The following is a 19,779-nucleotide window of genomic DNA, read 5'->3' on the forward strand; positions in this document are numbered from 1 at the left end:
ATAAGCATGGGCAATATAGCATATATTTACAATACACTAATAGGAATAACCAAAGGCTAATATTGCTTAAATTATTGTTTTTATTATTACTAGTTTAATAAAATAATATTAATAAAAAAATAATTATTATTATTATAATAAGTAGCAGTAGTAGTAGTAGTAGTACGAGAGGGTCTGGAAACTTAAATTCTGAATGTACTTAAAGTAGTCATTGTTATAGAATGCACATTCTCACGGTAATTTATTACAATGGAATTTCTTTCAGTGAGATTTTTCGTCCGCACGTCAGATGTTTAAGGAGAAAAGTGTGTTTGTCACACGGTCCATTCAGACTCCAGCATTCCCATAATTTCCCTGAAGGCGCGCTCTCCCCACACATTCCTCCAATGGCTCCTCCCTCCGCCCCCTCGCTGCTGCGGCGGCGGTCACGTGTCACGGAGTTCGCCAATCAGCGCGTCTCACGGCCAGCAGCGACTCCAGCGGCAGCGTTTATCCAGGTCCTCTGTGAGCCGCGGCTCTGTCCGACTCCGTCTGGTGGCGACGGCGATGGGGGGTTGTTTTGATTGAAGTTGACATATTTTATTCTGCCATTGTTGCGTTGAAGTCCAGGATGTTCGAGGTGCAGTCCGCGTGCACGGCCGCCCGCTGCTGTTCCCATCCGCGAAGGAGAACCAGGCTTTGGAACAAGCGATCTTGAAGGCGAGAGGAGCAACTTTTCCCACTGTCTACTCAACGGGCTGACCTATGCTAAGCTAACGCGTTAGCCAAAAGTCTGGAGCGCAGTCTAAAGTCCTGTAAAAAGTCCGCAAACGAGTAAGCGACGTTTACACGGCGGGGTTCCGTGACTACATGACTCTTTCTCGCCACTTCCGAAGAGAACCCTGGCGCTCGGAGCCCAGTTTGGACGGAGGACGGTGCAGGTGCACCTCTTGTGGCACCTGCGAAAACTTGGTAACTTGGCTCCATCCACAGACGGCTAACTTTAGCAGCTTCACGTTAGCATCGAGTGGGAGCAGACTCGAGGATCACGTTTTTAACCTAAAGTTGAGATTGCTTTTATACGTTATTGTTCGGGTCCAAGACTGCCTTCCGTTTGGACACTAAGCTCGTAAAGTGTTGACATTAGCCTTATAGTATTTGGGCTAACTTTAGCCTGCCTGGCTAGCGCGTTACTGACCCTACACTGTTACCGGAGTGGCGACGTGGATACATGGTGGTAGACGCTGTCTCTCACGGGACTTTGGACACGAAGGGGACTTCCCTACTTTTCTCATCGGCTACAGCTCGCTAATGTGACAGCATGCTGACCCCACAACGTTACGTTTCAGAGCTTAGAAGTTTTAATTTGATCTAAAAGCTCTCCACCCTATGCTGCCGCTACGGCCACCGAGAAATGGATGTCTCGCAGGCCGCTTTCCCAAACGGTGAAGGGCGGCCGGGCGGCGGTGGGAGCGGGGATAATGCCTGGACGGACCCCCCCTCAGTACGTGCGTGGGCTCACTCTGCCCCGCTGTGCCCCACTCGGTCCCTGTGGACGGCCGCGTACGACTACGAGGCGAGTGGCGAGGACGAGCTCAGCCTCAAGCGAGGGGACGTGGTGGAGGTCCTGTCCAAGGACGCTGCGATCTCCGGGGACGAGGGTTGGTGGACGGGCAAAATCAACCACCGGGTCGGAATTTTCCCCTCCAACTACGTCACGTACCAACCTGCTATCTACCGTCTCCCCGCCACGAGTGGGACCGTGGGAGTGCGAGAGCGAGTCCCGAGCCCGCCCGTCCAGATCCCCTTCAGTGAACTGGTACTAGAGGAGATCATAGGCGTTGGTGGATTCGGCAAAGTTTACAGAGGCACATGGAAAGATCAGGAGGTCGCCGTGAAAGCGGCTCGACAAGACCCAGACGAGGACATAACAGCAACTGCCGGCAGTGTTAAACAGGAGGCGAAGCTTTTCTCCATGCTGCAGCACCCTAACATTATAAAACTGGAGGGCGTCTGTTTGGAGGAGCCGAACCTGTGCCTGGTCATGGAGTTCGCCCGAGGGGGGACGCTCAACCGCGCCCTGACCGGAAGACGCATCCCTCCACACATCCTGGTCAACTGGGCTGTGCAGATTGCTCGCGGGATGCACTATTTGCACGAGGAGGCCGTGGTGCCCATAATTCACCGAGACCTGAAGTCTAGCAACAGTAAGCAAAGATGAGAGTGTGTGTATGTGTGTTTGCATGAAATATGAAGACCAGCAGCGACCTGCATGTGCATCCATCCACCTGTTGCACCCACAGACCACCGTGCATCTCGTGGTACTAGAGCAAAGTCCATCTTTGGTTTAGGGTCTGCCTTTTAAGTTACACGTAATAACACACACAGTAATTTATTTAAAGAGGTGGGAAATGTGTGTGGTTGAAACTGTGGGGGATGCCATCGAGAGGACGTGAAATGAAGTCAGTTTGCTCAGCTGGATGGCCCCCACCTCCCTCACCCCTCATCCTCTGAGGCGCACACACCTTCCCAACCCCCTCTCCAACCCGACCTGACATGTTGTTCAAATAAAGCCAGTGATTTACTAAATGCATAACCGTTCCTACCTTCTAGAGCTAACGGCAGAGGACCGGGGCCAAACGAAGGCACTCAGACAACCTGCTTGTGTGTCACTATACAAAATCTATTAATTTCAAGTTTTTATATTGCAGGAGTGAAGTCTTCACCGGCAGGGACTGTGCATGCACAGCTGCAGCTGCTCCGTGTGCTTGTATTTAGAGGCGTACGTGAGACAATAGACTTCTGGCGTTTTAGATTGAATTCATTCATACAGTAGTATACCATGTAGACTTATTTGCACTTAGAACTGGGCTCAGTTAACAATCCTGCAAGCATTTCCCAGGACTGGACAGCACCTAATGAGAAATAGTTCAACTCAGGTGTGTTTGTGTGTTATAAGGCTCCAAACTCCATACTGAATGTTTCAGCCTAGGCCGTGTGGGCAGCAGCTCCGCCCTACTGATGTCCATCTCTGGTTATAAATGTAGACAGACCTTTACATTATGGATTCAGAAATGTTACGTAGCCCCTCTTAGTTCCACAGATGTGGCTAGTTTGCTGTAACATACACTATGCACAAATATTACTTTATACATTGTATGAATGTTACATGTTTATAATTACGATTATAACATATTTTGCAAACACGACCTATTTACACAGATATAGTTTCAGTTGCTAAATAACAGTGCAACCGTGACAGAAAATCAGCATCTTGTTAGTTGTAAATAAATTTTTGTTTAAACTAGATCCTCACATTAGATAATGTCCTCTTTGGTGTTTGTTATATTGTAAAAACACATTATAAAACAGTACTACAGACATAAGATGCCACCTATGCCATGTGAGGATTAGCTTAGAACAGATCCACAGCTGTAGCGTTAAGATTTATGTTAATTATAGGGCAGATGGGGAGAAAAGATTTACATTCTTTAGTGTTGGAGCTAATCGGATGTTTGAAGAACATACACAAACAAACTACCCCGAACAGCCACAGTGCTCTAACACAAGTCATTGTGTTTGTCCTGCCACTTCACTGTGACCTAGAGACAGTGTAAGCTTTAAGTGAAGTGAGGGAATTCAAACTGAATTCTTTAGCAATTAGCTTATTTGAATGAAACAAGGGGGGCTGCAAGGTAGTGGAGTGAACAGGAAAGTTTCACACAATGAAATAAGACATTTAGGTTTTCATTTTTTTTCAGCAGTCAACATTTATGACCCATATACAACCTAAATGAGGACTAAAATAATTTCTGTTTACTTTAAATCACAGCAGTGAGATCACAACAAGACTCCCACACACAAATACACACATGGCACCCTGTGGTCTGTGGTGTGGGTTGTTTTTCAAGAGAAAATCTAGAATAATGCAGCTTTTTAGAGAAGTTGTCCCATCTGCTAGTCTGGTACTGCTGTTGGATGGTTATGCATGCATTAGTAAATCCAATAAGGCTAAAATTGATGGGAATTACACACACAGGGAGAAAAGAAAATTGATACTGTGCTTTTATTTATAATAATAATCATGTGCTTGTCTGTTTCTGTTATAAAGCATCAGATTGTTTCATTACAGCAATTTTCTCATCAACATAAAACAGACATTTTTGCACAGGCTAGAAAACACCTTCCCCACCTTCACTCAACAATTCAGCCTGTCATTTATCAAGTTCCAGTGTACACACGCTCCACACAGACAAACATACAGCTATTTGATCAATGATTAGCTTGTAAAGTAATATGTTGGAAGTCAGCAAGATTTGCCCAATCTCTTTTGTGTTTTTCGACCTAATCTGTAAAATCCCAGCCTGCAGGGAGGAATGTTGCTAATGAGGGATAAAAGCGTAACATACGTTTGCACAATGGACTGGTCAAGCAGTGGTTGCTAGGCTACTGTGGCCAGAAGAATGGCTAGGACTCAGAGGGTCTCAAAGCCCTCGTTTTGTTTTGTTCCGTTCATATTTAATCTCCCAGAGAGCAGCGGTCCTCTTTTATTGCCACAAAACGAGGGGGTTTCCCTTCTTCGTTATTTTTCTTCCTACTTACCTTCTTCCCATGTTCCTTTTTGTTTCTGCTGCGCCTCATTATTTGTTATGTCTGCTCTTCCTCCAGCACAATTTTCAAACTTTAAAAGCCAACGCCAAAGCTTTTTGTTTCCACTCCCTTAACAGAACCAACTAACAAAGAATTTGTTGGGTGTTGTGTGAGTTGTGTAGCTGCACCCTGAGCGCCACTGTCATCGAAATGATTCTGTGGAATATATTTTGCTCTAGCGCGACTCTTCAACGTAGGGTTTGTGAAGAGTGACAGCCGTGTCATGAAAGCGTGCTCTAGTGTATCTTTCATTCTTTCATTGTCATCATCTCATCACTGCATTTCCATTCAAACGCTCTCTTGCTCTGGGACTTGCAGTTTCTATAACGCAGTAAATATAAGCAAGAAATCAGAGTGAAACCTGGCCCTGAGCCAGTTTGCCTAACCCACATTAACTTTGGAGTCCTGCATCTTGCCGAGAGCAGTAGTATGCCAGGAATGTGTGCTTGAACGCCACTGAAACTGACGGAGGTCTGTTTGGAGCGTGCACAACAGCATTGTCTCACCATTCTTCAGCTATTGTTAGACTTTATCACGCTGCCTCTGTGTTCAGATCTTCATACCTCTCTGTGTGCCAGTCATTCTGTATTCAGCTCACTCATTTTGTCACTACGGCTCCTAAAATATGTATGATGAATGCTGAGTTTAGAACCATAACATGACTGAGTGACTGTATTTTGACCTAGTAGCATGTGCACCTGTTCCTTTCTGGCCCAGTATGTTTAGCACAAAACACAGAAGTAGGTTTAAAAAATAGGAGCGTTGTCGTGGTGGATCTCAATCCTTTTAATCAGCCACGTAGTTCATACCTTTTTTTTAGCAACTATCTACATTACAGCTGCAACAATTAAGTTGACTGACAAGTTATTTGACAGTAAAATCTTGCTGGAGTATTTCCATAATCAAGTTGTCACCTAAGTCACATAATTTACAACCAAGGTTTTCATTCTGCGGGAAAAGCAATACAAGGCTCTGAAACCCTGTTTTTATTACCAGGTTCCAATAATTACACCACGGAAAGAAAAAGGCAAATAACGTTCAAAGAGAATTTTTGTCCCTTTTATATCTTGTCTTGTCTTGCTTTAATTCTGGAGTAAATAGCACAAGAGGACAAGTTACCAAAGCCCGACTTTTCCCTGGCTTCCCACAATTACCCCTGGTGACACACAGACAGTTACTGCCTGTCTTTTCTCTGGTGAGAGAATGGGCAGAGGGGAGAGAGGAGGAGTAGAGATGCTTTCACTGTGTTTTTTATGACCTCTCCCTGACTGCACCTATTGTTGTGGGGCAGGGTGAAAAGGAAAAGGGCCCACAGCTGAGTAGGGCTGCCTTCCGAATTAACCAATCCCCTCCGTAGCTGCCGAGCACATTGATAGATGCTATTACAGGAAAAGGTACTGGTCGTACACCCTTTACTTCTATGTTTTAATTATCCTGGTTACATTTAATCCAAGATTAAATGGAGACAAACCAGGAGACGATGAGGACGGTAAAGGAGTGGGTGACCCAGAGAGATGGGACCATGATAGATGGATTTAGCCAAGCATTAGCCTTCATCCTGTTCCCATCAGCCAGAATGCTTGGGGGCACTCTCATTTCAGCAGAGAGGGACACACACCAGTCAGGGAATGCTCAGCGGCCTTGTTTCTGCTTACTACAGGAAGCCCTCCTGCTCTCATGCTTAGTCTGTTGGCACAGTTAGGAAAATACTGCCACATCAAGTTAGAAGGCTGGACTTTACAGCAGCCATGTTGCGTCAGTATTTAGGTATGCTACTAAGAAAACTGAAAATCCCCAGGACTATGCTGGAAATTAACTAGTATCTCTGTTCACTCTATGATGTGCATAAAATAACATTCAGTAGGTGTAAATGTTTTTTTAATGCATCTGGCCTGCATCTCCCAGAACATTGCAGAATTTCTGAATGGCTTCATTAGAGTACATGACTTTTCCGGGATAGAAGAAATATTTCATCTTTGCCAAAAAGGTGTTATTTCCCTTTTTACCTAGAGGGGGGAGAACAATGGGAAGAAGCGTGGGACCTGCTTTGACGGCAGCAGCTCTGCTTCTGATCTTCCCACTGTCCCGTCATGAAAGATGGGTCTGCCTGAAGATGCACCTCTGGAAAGGGGAATTAAATGGGGGTTGGCGTGAGGGTGGGGTCTGCCTTAGAGGCACGTCCAGCTCTAGTTGCGCTGCACTGTTGTCCGCTTCAAAACACTTTTTTTTCAAAAGCGTAAGGAAATATATACTGAGAAGAAGGAGTAGAGGTTCTGAAAACAGGGAGTCTGAGTTATAACCTTTGCAGACATCGTAGCCTTTAAGGCCAGTCACCTGTAACTACGATGACCATTTCACCTTCAAAATGTCAAATGGGATGCACAATAACACTTATGTTGGCAATCCCTCCCCCCTCGTTGTTGAACATGTCATATCTAATCATGCATTTACCCTTATGTGTAGGAGTAAAACAGTACTCACTACAGCTGAGTGAGACACCCATACTGAAGGCTTGGTCATATGCATGTAAATATGCATTGATTCTATTAGCCAAACAATAGAATCAATGGATATGTTATTTTTTCTGCAGGATAACGTCAGCAGGGAGTCATGTAGACAGGACCTAGGTCTTCTATCAGAAATTTCTAGAGGGCTGACACTGAAGTATCACAGAGCTACAAAGAACGTTTTTGGCGTGATATTCTATAGGCCAATCAACAGAGACGGGATTATCCCAAAACCACTATTGTTCTAGCGTGTGTAACTAACCCGTCACAGGTCCACAGTCTGCTGGGAGGAATCTATGGAATCACTGAGAGGGGACTTGACAGGAAGTAGGAGTATATCACTGGTGCAGTGAAACCTGTTTGTAATGGAATTCCTATTGTTGCATCTCGGGCAGAGGATCCCCTCCGTGCTCTAGGCTAGTAATGGCACCAGTGTCCCTGTTATTAGTGGAGACCCAGTGAAGTTGCACATGTCTGCTCTAGTTTATGAATCCTTAGAATTTCATAGAATAATTTCTATGCAGATCTGGTTCAGTCCTGCCACAGTCTATCAAAGTGAATTGTAAAGGCTATCGGGAGGTTTATGAAATGACTAGACACATTGTTTAACTATGATTCCGATTTGAACAGAAGGCTTGTTTGTGTGCATGTGGTTTATCAGTTTTTTTAATGATGTAGAAGAGAAGTTTAAGGTCAGTGAGTGATGCAGCAAACCTGCTTCATTCAGTAAATATCTTAAATCTTTGTTGCAAACTGGAACTTTGATACAGAAATGTGAACCTCGGGTAATGCCTTGATGCGTTTTGCAGCGTCCACACTGTTATCATTGGAATAGAGTGAACAGCATGTGTCAGAACACGTAACATGTAACCGTTTGGACTCGCTGGCTTTAGTTTCCCTGCACAGCTTGTACGAATTGAGCTGCCCCGGTAGCGCGGCATGTAAATAATGAAATGGGACCGTTTGTAACGTGAGGAGACGTTGGCAGAGGCAAAAACGAGCTCTGAAAACAAGATCTGGAGGATCATTGGATCAAAGAGTGTGTTTGACTGCTACACAACATCATGGGGGAAACTACTGTAGTTGTGAGCAGTGTGTCAGGAAATACACTAGGTTTTTTATATTTATAGGGAAAAGTTAATGCACTTCATGTCTCTACTACTTTGTACTTTGCTTGTCCTTGGTCCTAACTTTCCAAGCAGTAGAAAGGAGAACGTGTCTCAGATTGTTTAGTAACAAAAAGCTGACCAACATTAAACAAAATAACAAAGTACAAGTTATCAGCATAAAACTAGGACATTGATAGAAGTGTATCTCAATTATTATTATCTCAATTATTATTGAGAGCTTTAAACACAACAGATTTAGAGAGTCAGGTGGCTTCCCCTGCTGGGGCTGTGTCTTCGCTGTGACCAGGCTCTCAGACCAGGTGTAGTGTTACAGGCAGGTCTGAAGGCTTCTGACTGCCTTTAAAGGGTAAAACCTGTAGGACCTGAGGACAGGTGCTTTGTGGCTCTGTCAGCCTTGTGTTTCTACAGTAATAAATGACCCGCATACCGCTGGTGGCCCTGTGGAATATCAGCTATCATTCCTTGGCCTGCCCCCCACTCTTTGTGTCTCCCTTTATCTTTTACTGATTTTCCCTCCTCACCCGTCACTTTTAGCCAAATCCCGTCTTTCAGAATTTTCTTTTCCCTCAGTGACTCATCACTTTTTATTCTCTCCCCTCATGTATCTGTTGTGGTTTTTTTTTGAATCCACTCCCGGTTTTCTCCCAAATCACTCTAATGTGTCCCTTCCTTGTCTTCTCTTCAGTTTTATTACTTGAAATAATTGAGAATGACGACATCGGGAGGAAGACCTTGAAGATCACCGACTTCGGCCTGGCCAGGGAGTGGCACAAAACCACAAAAATGTCAGCGGCAGGCACCTACTCCTGGATGGCCCCCGAGGTCATCAAGTCATCTCTCTTTTCTAAAGGCAGTGACGTCTGGAGGTATGACAAACACATCCCACACACACCCTGGGGTAAACCCAGCACCATTCCTCATTTATCTGTAGGTAAAACGTTCTTTCTTGCTCGTTCACTTTCTCTGATTCCGCTGTTTGTGCGTCAGCTATGGGGTCCTGCTGTGGGAGCTGTTAACAGGGGAGGTGCCGTACCGAGGGATTGACGGCCTGGCTGTAGCTTATGGCGTGGCGGTCAATAAGTTAACGTTACCAATCCCCTCCACTTGTCCTGAGCCCTTTGCCAAGCTCATGGAAGGTAAATGACAGTCAGTAATAGTCACCACAGTCTGAGTGCGTCATAGTAACTTAATGTAATGTGTTACTGTGTCCAGAGTGTTGGGACCAGGACCCACATGTGCGCCCCTCCTTCTCCTGCATCCTGGAGCAGCTGTCGGCCATAGAGGAGGCGGTGATGGCCACCATGCCCCAGGAGTCCTTCCACAGCATGCAGGACGACTGGCGCGTGGAGATCCAGGAGATGTTTGATGAGCTCAGGACCAAAGAGAAGGTAGGCGGAACAGATGAGGCCCACAAATGCATCCCAAAAACCAACGACATGTGGGGAGACTGAAACCACTGTACACGCTGTAAGGGCTGCCAGATGTTCGGTTCTCCAGTCGTGCTCTTTAAAACTGTTCTGCTGTTGAGAGTCAAACGCGCTCATCACCTGGGACGGATTTATTGAATCAAAGGTTTAACTGGTTGCTTTCAGTGAAGACGCTAATCATGCGTTTAGCAGAACGAGTCATAGTCAGAGGTGCCTTAGCGTATTTCCCCTTACTAAGACTTTAAGCTGCTTCCTGTTTAAGACTCCCATCGCTGGTTTAAGGAGGACGGCTAATTAGTGTTTGGAGAAACAGCCGGATCAGCACACAGAGCTGGACTGGAAGACGCAGACATGAAAAATGAAAGTTGTGATGATGTTGTTAGACCTGTCATATTTTTTATCATGTTATTATCCATTATTTCATTCATTTTATATTCATTTATCTTTGTGAACTAAAACTCCGCTGCGCTGGATGTGCACTTGATTACGATGAAAAAGACAGTGTCCTACAGTACCCCGCATTTTCCCATCCCACATTTCAAAAGGCCACTTGTAGAATTAGCCCCGACATCAGCAGTTTTGCTGGAAACACCCCCACACTAATCTGAGTCGAGGTGGGTGGCTGAAGAGGCTTGACTGTAAAGCAGCTTTACGGAAGTCATCCAGTAAGGATTATTATTATTATTATTATTCAGCTCAGGGCAATTAAGTGGAAATAAGGGGAAGTAAGCCATGGGAGGAGACAAGACTGAAACAGCAGGCAGTAATCTTATGAAACTGGTCACACAGGGAGTTCTCTAAATCAAAGAAAACACTCCTCCACGTGAGATGTTTCCCACCTGTGTCTATTATTACTAGTTATTTCATAGTTACTCCTCTTCCATCACATTGTCTGAATCATGATTTAGTTTTAACAGGTAATAATGTGATTTCCTCAGTGTGTATTCACTCCCGTCTGCTCCTTCTAGGAGCTCCGTTCCAGGGAAGAGGAGCTGACGCGTGCCGCCCTCCAGCAGAAGTCTCAGGAGGAGCTGCTGAAGCGTCGGGAGCAGCAGCTGGCGGAGCGGGAGATTAACGTGCTGGAGAGGGAGCTCAACATCCTCATTTTCCAGCTGAACAAGGACAAGCCCAATGTGAAGAAGAGGAAAGGCAAATTCAAACGGTCCCGCCTCAAACTGAAGGACGGGAACCGCATCAGCCTGCCCTCAGGTGCGTTTGATCAGACTATAGCATCCGGCTGCATGTACGTACGTTTGACTCACATGCTCCCACTTGTCGCGCTACAGACTTCCAGCATAAGATCACCGTGCAGGCGTCGCCCTCCATGGACAAGAGGCGAAGCCTTCACAGCACCAGCTCCTCTCCTCCCAGCAGCCCCACGCTCATCCCCCGGCTACGCGCCATTCAGCGTAAGTGAACCCCGCATTGTTAAGAATATGTTGAGGTATGAGGTTTGAAGGGGAGCTGGAAACATGCCAACGGTGGCTTCGCTCCGTGATAAGGGGCCGCGTGACAAAGGCTCCAGAGCCGCCAGCCGCCGGACAGTTGTTTGAACAGCGTTGTTAATCATGCATCAACGCCCCTGCAATAACGGGAACAAATTCCTTTTGAGCATTTACGGGAGATCCTGTCACTGAGCCGGTGCAGGTTGTGGCTCTGAACCTTTGTCCTTTGTTCGGAGTGGACTCATGGTGTAGATGCAGATTCAATTGTTTTGTGTTGCCATTTTAACTCGCTGTGTTCTACGAGGTAACGTAGCATGTGTTTGACTTCTCAGTGTCGTCGCGCACGCGGAGGGACACTTTGTATGTTTACCATCAGGATGTTGATCTGACCAGCGAGCTCACGGCCTCCTCTGGGCTGAGGAGGGAAGGCAAGCTATTGGCTGCGCTCATGCGGCGTGGGTGTGGACTCGGTGGCTAACAGCACTAAGCGGCATGTGATGTTTGGCTAACAGTTAAAGTTTTACACCTCACAGTTTCCCATCAGCGGGTTGTCGATCCTGATTGGACAGTTTTTGCTGATGTGTGGAGTTTAACAAGACTTTGGTTAACTCCTCTTTTCACAGGTGGTCTGTCGAATGTTTCAGCGACAGTGGTGATCTTTGTGCCACAGACTTGGGCCAATGCTCTTTCTGTCACATTATGTTTGATGCTTCTTAAAACACACTGACATTGCTGGTATGTTGGCCCTAGCCTGTTGCCCTGGTACTGGTGGATCCTAGCTCCCCTCAGTATCATGACTAACCCACACCTTTTGTCAAGTTCTTTTTGGTTTGGTTTTTGCTTTTTGGATTCTTAAATTCAGTCTTGCTGAAGTGACTGTATCTGTATAATAGGAGTGTTTTTTTCAATGATCATGTGAAGTAATCTCCTGAACTCTCTGGTGTTTGTCACAGCTGTGGTAGTTGTAAACAATTAAAACTTGTCCGGATGGATTGGACAGATACTTGGCAGAACATTATATACATGTACATCAGGGTTTTGATTTTATGGTGAACAGGCTGCAGTTGTTTGAGTCTGTGGTGACACTTGGTACATCTGTGTCATCAGTCACTCAAGACGAGAGCAATCGTACATGGGGCCGCAGCTCCCTCTTCAGGCCTGAGGAGTTTGATGACGTGAAAAGGGGAATCAAGAAGAAAGGAAGAACCTGGGGCCCCAGTTCAGTACAGAGCAAAGAGAGGCCGGCTGCTGCTGAGAGGTAGAATGTAAACACACACACACCAACGTGCACTGCTAGTCATACCAGCTGGGTGGAAATAGACAATCAATTGGTTTCTCACCAATGTATCAACATAGCAAACACAAGATAATGTCACAGCTACTGCCAGTGAACCCAGCTGACCTACTCTGCCTCTCCCCTAGTAGATTCCTATCCCTAACCTTAGTATTCAAGCCAAGACCTTTGAGGCTCAAGGTTTCAGACAGACAGTCTTTTTCATGTCTTTTCTGTGGTGGGTTCTTTTCAGGGTGCGTCCTCTGTCAGATGGCAGTAACCCCTGGTCCACCAGCCTGGTGAAGTCCCAGAAGTCTGTCCCACTCGCCGCCTTGTTTGCTGAACAGGGTGAGTTGAAATCTAATCAGTTCTATATGAACATTTGCATGAAGTCCTAAAAAAATCTGCCCCTGACTCATTTGTTGACATCGTTTTCAGCGGGAGCCGGGAAAGACGAGGGTTTTCCCCAGGAGTGTCCTGACAGCAGCTCCAAACCAAAGCAGCTCAAGTTCCCCAACCAGGTGTACATCGACCTACCTCTGTGGCGGGACGAGCAGCCGCCTCAGAGCGCTGCAGGGCACGGTGGCCCGGGGGATGCTGGGGTCGGAACCGCGGGCCAGGGCCCAGCAGAAACCCCAGATGACCCCTACACCACCACATCCACCTCTTCAACCTCCACCACGCCACAGCTCACCCCCACCAACAGCCTCAAGCGGGCCTCGGCGCGCCGCAAGACCGACTCCGTGCTGTACGGCTGCGGCTCGCTGCTCGCTTCGCTCGTGCTCGGCTATGACGTGAGGGAGGCGCTCAAAACCTCGGCGCCCGGCGATGATTGTGAGCCACGCGAGGAGAAGGAGAAGAAGAAGAAGGAGGGGTTATTCCAGCGCGCGACGCGATTCCGACGCAGCACCTCGCCGCCAGGGGGTCGACCGCGCAAAGACGAGTCCACGTCGAACCACAGCGCCGCGCAGCCGCTCAATCTCATCTCCATGTCCGCCATCATGGAATGCAACTCCACCAAGTGTCTCTTACAGTCGGAGGCCGAGGACTCAGTGCCCGGTCCCGGAAAGGTTGAACTTGTGGTAGTCAATCACCACACGGAGCCCTCGAGTCAGGGCCCCGATGCACCGGCAGAAGTCCAGAGCAGCAAGACCGCAGCTAATACGCAAACCCAAAGCAAGACACCAGAGCAGAGCAACCACAACACAGGGCCGCGGCTACGCAGGAAGAAATACACCAACCACAGCAGTGAGTAACACGCCGCGTAGAAGGCGGAATGCTTCATGTTTGTGCTAAAATGTACAGCTTCATCCCCTTCTGTTTCCAGTGAATGGACCGGCCAACCTGCCTCCACCCTCCACACAGAAGAAGCAGGAGAAGGAGAAGAAGGGTTCTGGCGGTGACGCCTTCTCCAGACCGCGGCCCGTGTCCTTCCGGGCCAAGCCCCACCCCTGGGCCCTGCTGCGGGGACGCAACAAGAGCTACTCCCTGGGCCACTACTCTGGAGAGAAAACGGCTCAGAACCTGAGCGTGGTGCTGTCGCCGGAGGTGGGCGGGGGCTGCTCCCTGCTGGACATGGACACAGAGAGCCAGAAGAGAGACTGCACTGTGCCGCTGTGCCGCATTCAGAGCTCCCCCGGGCGGCCCTCGGTCTTCGAGCTGGAGAAGGAGTTCCTCTCCTAAGTGGTCGGGTGTTTGTCATAGTTCATCCATTGAATTAGAGCTTTCTGCAGAACCTTTGGCCTAGAACTCCTGGAGGGTTTAGAACCAAACTGCCTCTTTCTGTTTTGTCTTAGCTCTAGAAGCTAGTGATATCAACCAAGTCTGAGACCACGAGGCCTCACATGCTGCCTTGTTTTACTCTAGAACACACATAGTTTGGACTCGCGAGCAGAACCTTACAGAGCTGGACCAGCAACTCTTCCTCTAAATCCTCGGTGCTTGACTGCCATCTTTGTGCTCTCCCTCTCGTAGCGCCCTCTTCCTTCCTTGTTCTGTCAGTGCAGCTAAACGTTGACCGGTGCTGCAGCTTTTGCAACACAGTACCCTCACCTTTTTATTTATATATATATTTTTATAGGTAATTTAATATGAAGAGACTTTACCTTAGCAACCAGCAGGACATACATTCCATGTCAGTCACACTTTTAGATGTTTTTACCTGAGAGTCATGCATGTACCCTCCAAAATGTTGGAACAAAAAAAATCATTATTTCTTGATTGTAGATAATCCTCACCCCCTCTCAGCCTAATGCTGGCAGTGGTTTTGTATTACATATAAAATGTTCTATGACTGTTATAAGGTCAGCAATGTTGCAGTGCAGTTTGTGTTTTAGAGACAGATTGTGTACGGGACCACACAGTAGCAGGGGTTCGTACGTTTCCTCTGAAGGCCCTGAACCTTTTACAGATGCAGGTTTTCACTAGAAATTTAGAATCGGCGTAGAATGAAGAATTTTATTTATAGAAATGCTTTTCAGGATAATATTCCTGAACATGACGCACTGCCACAGTGAGGAGGTTCAGCCATTCGAGTTTGTCCTAAGACCTCGTGTGTTTATAACCTGATCATGTTGGATTGGCTGGAAAGTGCCACTGAAACGTAGAGCGCAAACAGAGGTGACACATGCCGTGTGTGTGTGTGTGTGTGTGTGTGTGTGTGTGTGTGTGTGTGTGTGTGTGTGTGTGTGTGTGTGTGTGTGTGTGTGTGTGTGTGTGTGTGTGTGTGTGTGTGTGTGTGTGTGTGTGAGAGAAAACATTGTGTAATGTATGCAAATGAGTTGTGTTGCCAGTGTCAAGGTCTCACTATGCAGGATTCAAACGGTGCCTAGTTCCAGTCCCTCCTGTCTCTCAAAACACTAAATGAATTAACATTGTTAACCGTCGTCTGATGACTTTCCCGTTGTTTTTTTTAACCAGTGTTCCGGAGAAATCCGTCAAAAAAGGTGGCGCATACTTTAAGAACAAACAGAGGGCTCATTCATAGCGAGGCAAATCGCCAGATGGTGTAAATATGATGGCGACTCCTGATGTGTAGACCGCTGCGGCGTCTTATGATGTAGAATGTGAAGTATCCCATGCTCTGTGTTTTGTGACTGTAAACTGAAAACTCTAAGGGCCCTGCTAATCGGCAGGATTCAAAGGTGCATCTTAAAACCACATCACTGGATGTACTCTTGTGCAAATGATGGGTATTTGTAAATAGATTGTACTGGTACTGTTTCCTGCAGTTTGTCATCCAGTTACAAATGATGGCTGGTGGTCAGCAAAAAGGTTGTCTGGTAAAAGCAGGTCAACGTATCTAAGCAAACGTTATGAAAAGCTGCAGCAGTGATATGTGCGGAGCCAGTTTTCCAAACGAACCCACACTAAGACCTGCCTGCTTCAGGACCAAACCCACTAAATGAAGTAGCTGCTAGCAGGGAGTCACCTTCCGAGCAAACAAAGCCTCCTTTAAACCATTGGACACTTCTGCCACGGTCGCTGTGTCAGACTGAGCTGCTTCAGTGAACATTTTGGTTATTACAGTATTTGATTTCCATGAGAGTATCAAGTTTGTCAAAGTTTTAAAATAAAGTCTGAATCAAGACTGATTGTGTCTTTGTTTTCTTTTCATTACTTCAGTGGAATTGTGTAAAAAAATCACAGTCTCACTATACAGTATGCTGTATACAGTACTGGTAGTGTATGTAATAGTAGTATACAGTACTGTTACACTTCTTTCACCACATATTGTGTAATGTGTCATTCAACAATGTGGCTTAACGTGTAATGATTTCAATTAACAAGATTTGATCGGAACCCATGTTTCAGGTTCACGATGAGCCGTGTTTGTTTTTTATTTGTAGCGTGACACATGATAAAAACACATTTGGCAGTGAAAATGGTTTGAAATCTTCTGGAGTAAAAAATAGTGTGGAACACCTTTATTTACATAAAAAAAGGATTGTTAATATATCGACATAAATACAACGCTGGCAACTACTGTAGATATTAGTCGATACTTAGGTCCAGTCGAGTGAAGGTCCTGGTTGTTTTAAAGACTCTGTGATGCAGGTGGGCCCAAAGGTGGAAGTGGTTCTGGTGAACGAGCAGTCCCAACGTCCTGCAGGTGGAGATAATTCAAGCAAAGCGCTCCGTTGTGTCCAGGTTCACCTGCACGTCGCACCCCTTTATGCTTTCTGTAACCACTTGTGCATCGCTGTTTGGCACAGATTTCTGAGGCTGCAGCCGTCGAGGTAGAGAAGGAGGCGTCCAGCGTGTCGTGGGGCCAGAGATCTGCAGCAAAGACGGCAGAGAAGCATCAATGAGCTGCACCAACGTCATAGCAACACAATGGTACGTTTTCACACCCTCCAAAAATAGTGAAGAGGGTGGAGTGAGGTAATTATAGTCACTGAGCGCTGGGGTTTCGTTTTCCCTCGCCTTTTCTTTGTGACCACGTCAGGCGATTGTTATATTTGACTTTCATTCAGTCGCTGCACTGAATGACGCGTCCGCATCATCCGCGTGCAACCAGAACATAACGAGGGGGAAGTGCAGCGCGCGAACCTTCGTCATCAGAGTAGAGCGACACACGTCTTGGCGCTGCGGGCGCTGCTCCTGGCCTGCAGCGGCACCAGGATCTGGGCCTGGAGGCAGTAACGCCCGCTGGCTTCCAGGTGGTTCAGAGTCAGCTTGTCAGAGCAGCAGCTCAACTCAAACGCCTCCTGACGGACACAACAGAAAGCAGGGTCAGTTTACCTTGGACTCCAATTAAAGCAGAAGTCAAATGATTATGGGCAATAAAAATGTTGTTGTCTTTGTTCTCCTTTTATTCTTGTTATTTATGTTGTTTTTCTAATCTTCCTCTTCCCCTTCCATTTCATAGTGATACAGTAGTTGTGGTCACAATGTTAAACAGTATGTGGACTGAATTGGTAATTATAAATATAAACCAGTAATTTATTAATTATGGGTGAATTAAGTAAATCAAGGGTTTTGAGCAGATTAAAGACTAAACATCACATTCATCACATGATGCCATGTGAAAGGTTGTACTTTCCTCGTGTTTGAGCGTGCTCCTACCTCCTTTCCACTGGAGTCTATGAGGTAGATGCTGTAGAGCAGGCGGTGGTGAAGCTTCCGGACGAGGGGTCGCGGCGGCTTCACGTGAACCACCACCGCGTCCTCTGTGACGTTGAGTCGCAGCTCAGGCGGGCTGATTATGGCTGCACACAAACGTCCCGCTTTCAGGTTCTTTGTTTCGCCGTGTTGACTTTACGGTTTTGGGGAAGCGGCGACACAAAGGGGCGGCGGCGCGTGGAAATACTCACTGTCCCCGCGCGGGTTGAATCTGCGGGAGAGCGCCCACACCGACTTGCTGGAGGTCAGGCAGGCGGCACTCACTCTGCCGTAGTACCGCTCTCTGGGGTCAGAGGTCACGGCGCTGAGGTCACACTTGTGCTTCTGGATCCCCTGACAGCCGTCCACGTCCAGCCACTGAGGCTCGCCGTAGCTGAGGGGCAACGAAGGGGAGACCAGAGGTAAGACAGGTACCAAAAGCACCGCCGTGCAGCCTGCACAGCCTCCAGCACATTGTTCAAGTGCGTGCGTCGCCTCACATCTTCCACTGGACGTAGTAATGCAGCGAGGAGCAGTTGCTCGGTGGAGTCCAGTGCAGGACATTTTTATAGTCCACAGACTCGAACTTGACATGTTTGGGTGGAGCCAGCACCTCTGGCACTGAGGAAGGCACCGATTATCAAGAGCGGAGCTCGATATTAGATAACAGCACCATTCAGTGAGACAATACGCTATTAGCTGCTCAGTAGTTACGCAACAAGTGTGCAGCACAAAAAGCTACAACAAACTGAACCGGCGACGTTTGAACTAAAATTATACAAGCAAGAACAAGCTCATGACGTCACTTTTCCTCTCTATGCAGCTGTTTTCCGCTCTGTGTGATCAGTTTCAGTCACTAAACAGACAGATGTGCAGAAACAAGGCCAAGGTCGTGAACAGAGAAGCGTTACCATGCGCGGCGACGCAGGCGCCGATGCCTCCCAGCAGCAGCGCTCCCAGCAGCAGGCGGGTCATGGCGTGGATGCTGAAGACTGGCGGCTCCAGGCCACGCCGCCGCTTTTAATACGCGCCCAACTTCCCATTTGAAATGACCACGTCCACTCCAGTAGTGACATTTGTGAACAAAGACAACCAGGACTCTTCTTTTTTTCAGAGCTACGCGTCAGGCGGTTCATGCGTAGGAGCTTTGGTGACGCAGAAGGATCGCTTTACAAATGTCCCAGACAGGTGTTCTGTGTGTTGTGACACCGGACGTCGCACAACAACGTGACAGTGTTTTGTTGGGGAAAAACACTTTACTCAGGACCAACAAAGGGTCCGGGATTCAGTGTCCCTGGATTAGCATCAAGAAGGTGGATGAAGAAGATCACGTTACAAGTGTTTGCAACAGAATGACATAAATGAAGAAATAAATGAGAAAAATGCAAAAAAAAAAACAGACCATCATCCAGCTCAACATTTAAATAACACTAAATTAGATGTGATTGATGTGTTTTCTTAAACAACACAATTTTTCCACTTCAACCGGCCTTTTACAAAGAAAAAGAGAGAAAAAGCACAAACGGCGGCGCCAGCAGCGCGTCACGTGTCAAAAGAGCTTGTGTGGAACTGTTTTTATAGTATTCTTCAAAAGCTAAATATTCATTCTAACGGCCCTTTGTTCTTCCTGACACACTTACTGTACCGGTGTGTTACTGGAAGGGTGACAACTATCTACCATCGGCACCATTTACTGGAAACATCTATAACCACAGGAAACGAGTTATCACATTTAAGGTTCTTGTAGACAGAGAAAAATACAACTTCTCTTCTCACACTTCAGTTGTAAATTATTACAAACTATTATATAATATTGTGTAAGACTAAGTAGCCAGTTTCTGGTAATGTAACTAGTGCAAACATTTACACACTTCTAATAGTGAAGTCTGATTATCGACAGTTACTGTAGACAATGCATTTTACACACACACACACACACACACACACACACACACACACACACACACACACACACACACAGCGAAGAGGAAGGAAACTTAATAGACATCTGTATGAACGTCTCCCTTCACACTCAGGTGATTGTTTCAGGGGAAGGAACATTGTCCACTGCTGAAATGTCATTTATCTTCCTCCACAGAGCGAAGCTTTACGCCAGAGTTGAGCACAGTCATTTAAATATTAGGTCAGTTTTACAGTTATAACCCAGAATTTAATTGGCTGCTTAACTACAGTGAAATGTCAGCTTCCTTATGAGTAATAGGCTCATACAGCAATTTAGAGAACGTCAACATTGAGGCTGCAGGA

The 19,779-nt window shown here is 46.7% G+C and overlaps 2 protein-coding genes across 4 annotated transcripts; one reads left to right on the forward strand and one right to left on the reverse strand.

Moving 5' to 3' along the window:
* Nucleotides 1–186: 186 nt before the first annotated feature.
* map3k21 (mitogen-activated protein kinase kinase kinase 21) lies at nucleotides 187–16,000 on the forward strand. 2 transcript variants are annotated; one of them, XM_055502215.1, is made up of 11 exons: nucleotides 187–2,186; nucleotides 8,952–9,132; nucleotides 9,254–9,402; nucleotides 9,479–9,654; nucleotides 10,662–10,902; nucleotides 10,980–11,102; nucleotides 11,471–11,566; nucleotides 12,246–12,396; nucleotides 12,665–12,759; nucleotides 12,850–13,659; nucleotides 13,739–16,000. In XM_055502215.1, the coding sequence occupies exons 1-11, from the start codon at nucleotides 1,394–1,396 to the stop codon at nucleotides 14,092–14,094; spliced, it is 3,171 nt and encodes a 1,056-aa protein (XP_055358190.1). In that variant the 5' UTR covers nucleotides 187–1,393; the 3' UTR covers nucleotides 14,095–16,000. The 2 variants fall into 2 exon arrangements, with proteins under 2 accessions (XP_055358190.1, XP_029030942.1); XM_029175109.3 differs by lacking the exon at nucleotides 11,471–11,566 and having other exon boundaries at nucleotides 191–2,186.
* Nucleotides 16,001–16,146: 146 nt separating this feature from the next.
* Nucleotides 16,147–19,696, reverse strand: il22ra2 (interleukin 22 receptor, alpha 2). Of its 2 annotated transcripts, XM_029127850.3 has the most exons (6): nucleotides 18,426–19,696; nucleotides 18,015–18,135; nucleotides 17,727–17,908; nucleotides 17,479–17,621; nucleotides 16,963–17,120; nucleotides 16,159–16,689 (listed from the first exon to the last, which is right to left on the reverse strand). In XM_029127850.3, exons 1-5 carry the CDS (start codon nucleotides 18,487–18,489, stop codon nucleotides 16,971–16,973), a joined length of 660 nt encoding a protein of 219 aa, XP_028983683.1. In that variant the 5' UTR covers nucleotides 18,490–19,696; the 3' UTR covers nucleotides 16,159–16,689; nucleotides 16,963–16,970. The 2 variants fall into 2 exon arrangements, with proteins under 2 accessions (XP_028983682.1, XP_028983683.1); XM_029127849.3 differs by lacking the exon at nucleotides 18,426–19,696 and having other exon boundaries at nucleotides 16,147–16,689; nucleotides 17,727–18,414.
* Between the last annotated feature and the right edge of the window lie 83 nt (nucleotides 19,697–19,779).

This window comes from Betta splendens, chromosome 15 (genome assembly GCF_900634795.4).
Source record: "Betta splendens chromosome 15, fBetSpl5.4, whole genome shotgun sequence".
Classification (NCBI taxonomy): domain Eukaryota; kingdom Metazoa; phylum Chordata; class Actinopteri; order Anabantiformes; family Osphronemidae; genus Betta; species Betta splendens.

What these genes read in the sequence shown, in the direction of transcription:
- il22ra2 (XM_029127849.3), bottom strand. Translation starts at nt 18,108, where the DNA reads ATGTCAAGTTCGAGTCTGTGGACTATAAAAATGTCCTGCACTGGACTC. An exon ending in ATTCAACCCGCGCGGGGACA is followed by an intron (nt 17,622 to 17,726) that starts GTGAGTATTTCC and finishes GTTTGTGTGCAG; the next exon opens with CCATAATCAGCCCGCCTGAG. An exon ending in TAGACTCCAGTGGAAAGGAG is followed by an intron (nt 17,121 to 17,478) that starts GTAGGAGCACGC and finishes TGTGTCCGTCAG; the next exon opens with GAGGCGTTTGAGTTGAGCTG.
- map3k21 (XM_055502215.1), top strand. Translation starts at nt 1,394, where the DNA reads ATGGATGTCTCGCAGGCCGCTTTCCCAAACGGTGAAGGGCGGCCGGGC. An exon ending in AAAGGCAGTGACGTCTGGAG is followed by an intron (nt 9,133 to 9,253) that starts GTATGACAAACA and finishes TTTGTGCGTCAG; the next exon opens with CTATGGGGTCCTGCTGTGGG. An exon ending in AGGCCGGCTGCTGCTGAGAG is followed by an intron (nt 12,397 to 12,664) that starts GTAGAATGTAAA and finishes GGTTCTTTTCAG; the next exon opens with GGTGCGTCCTCTGTCAGATG.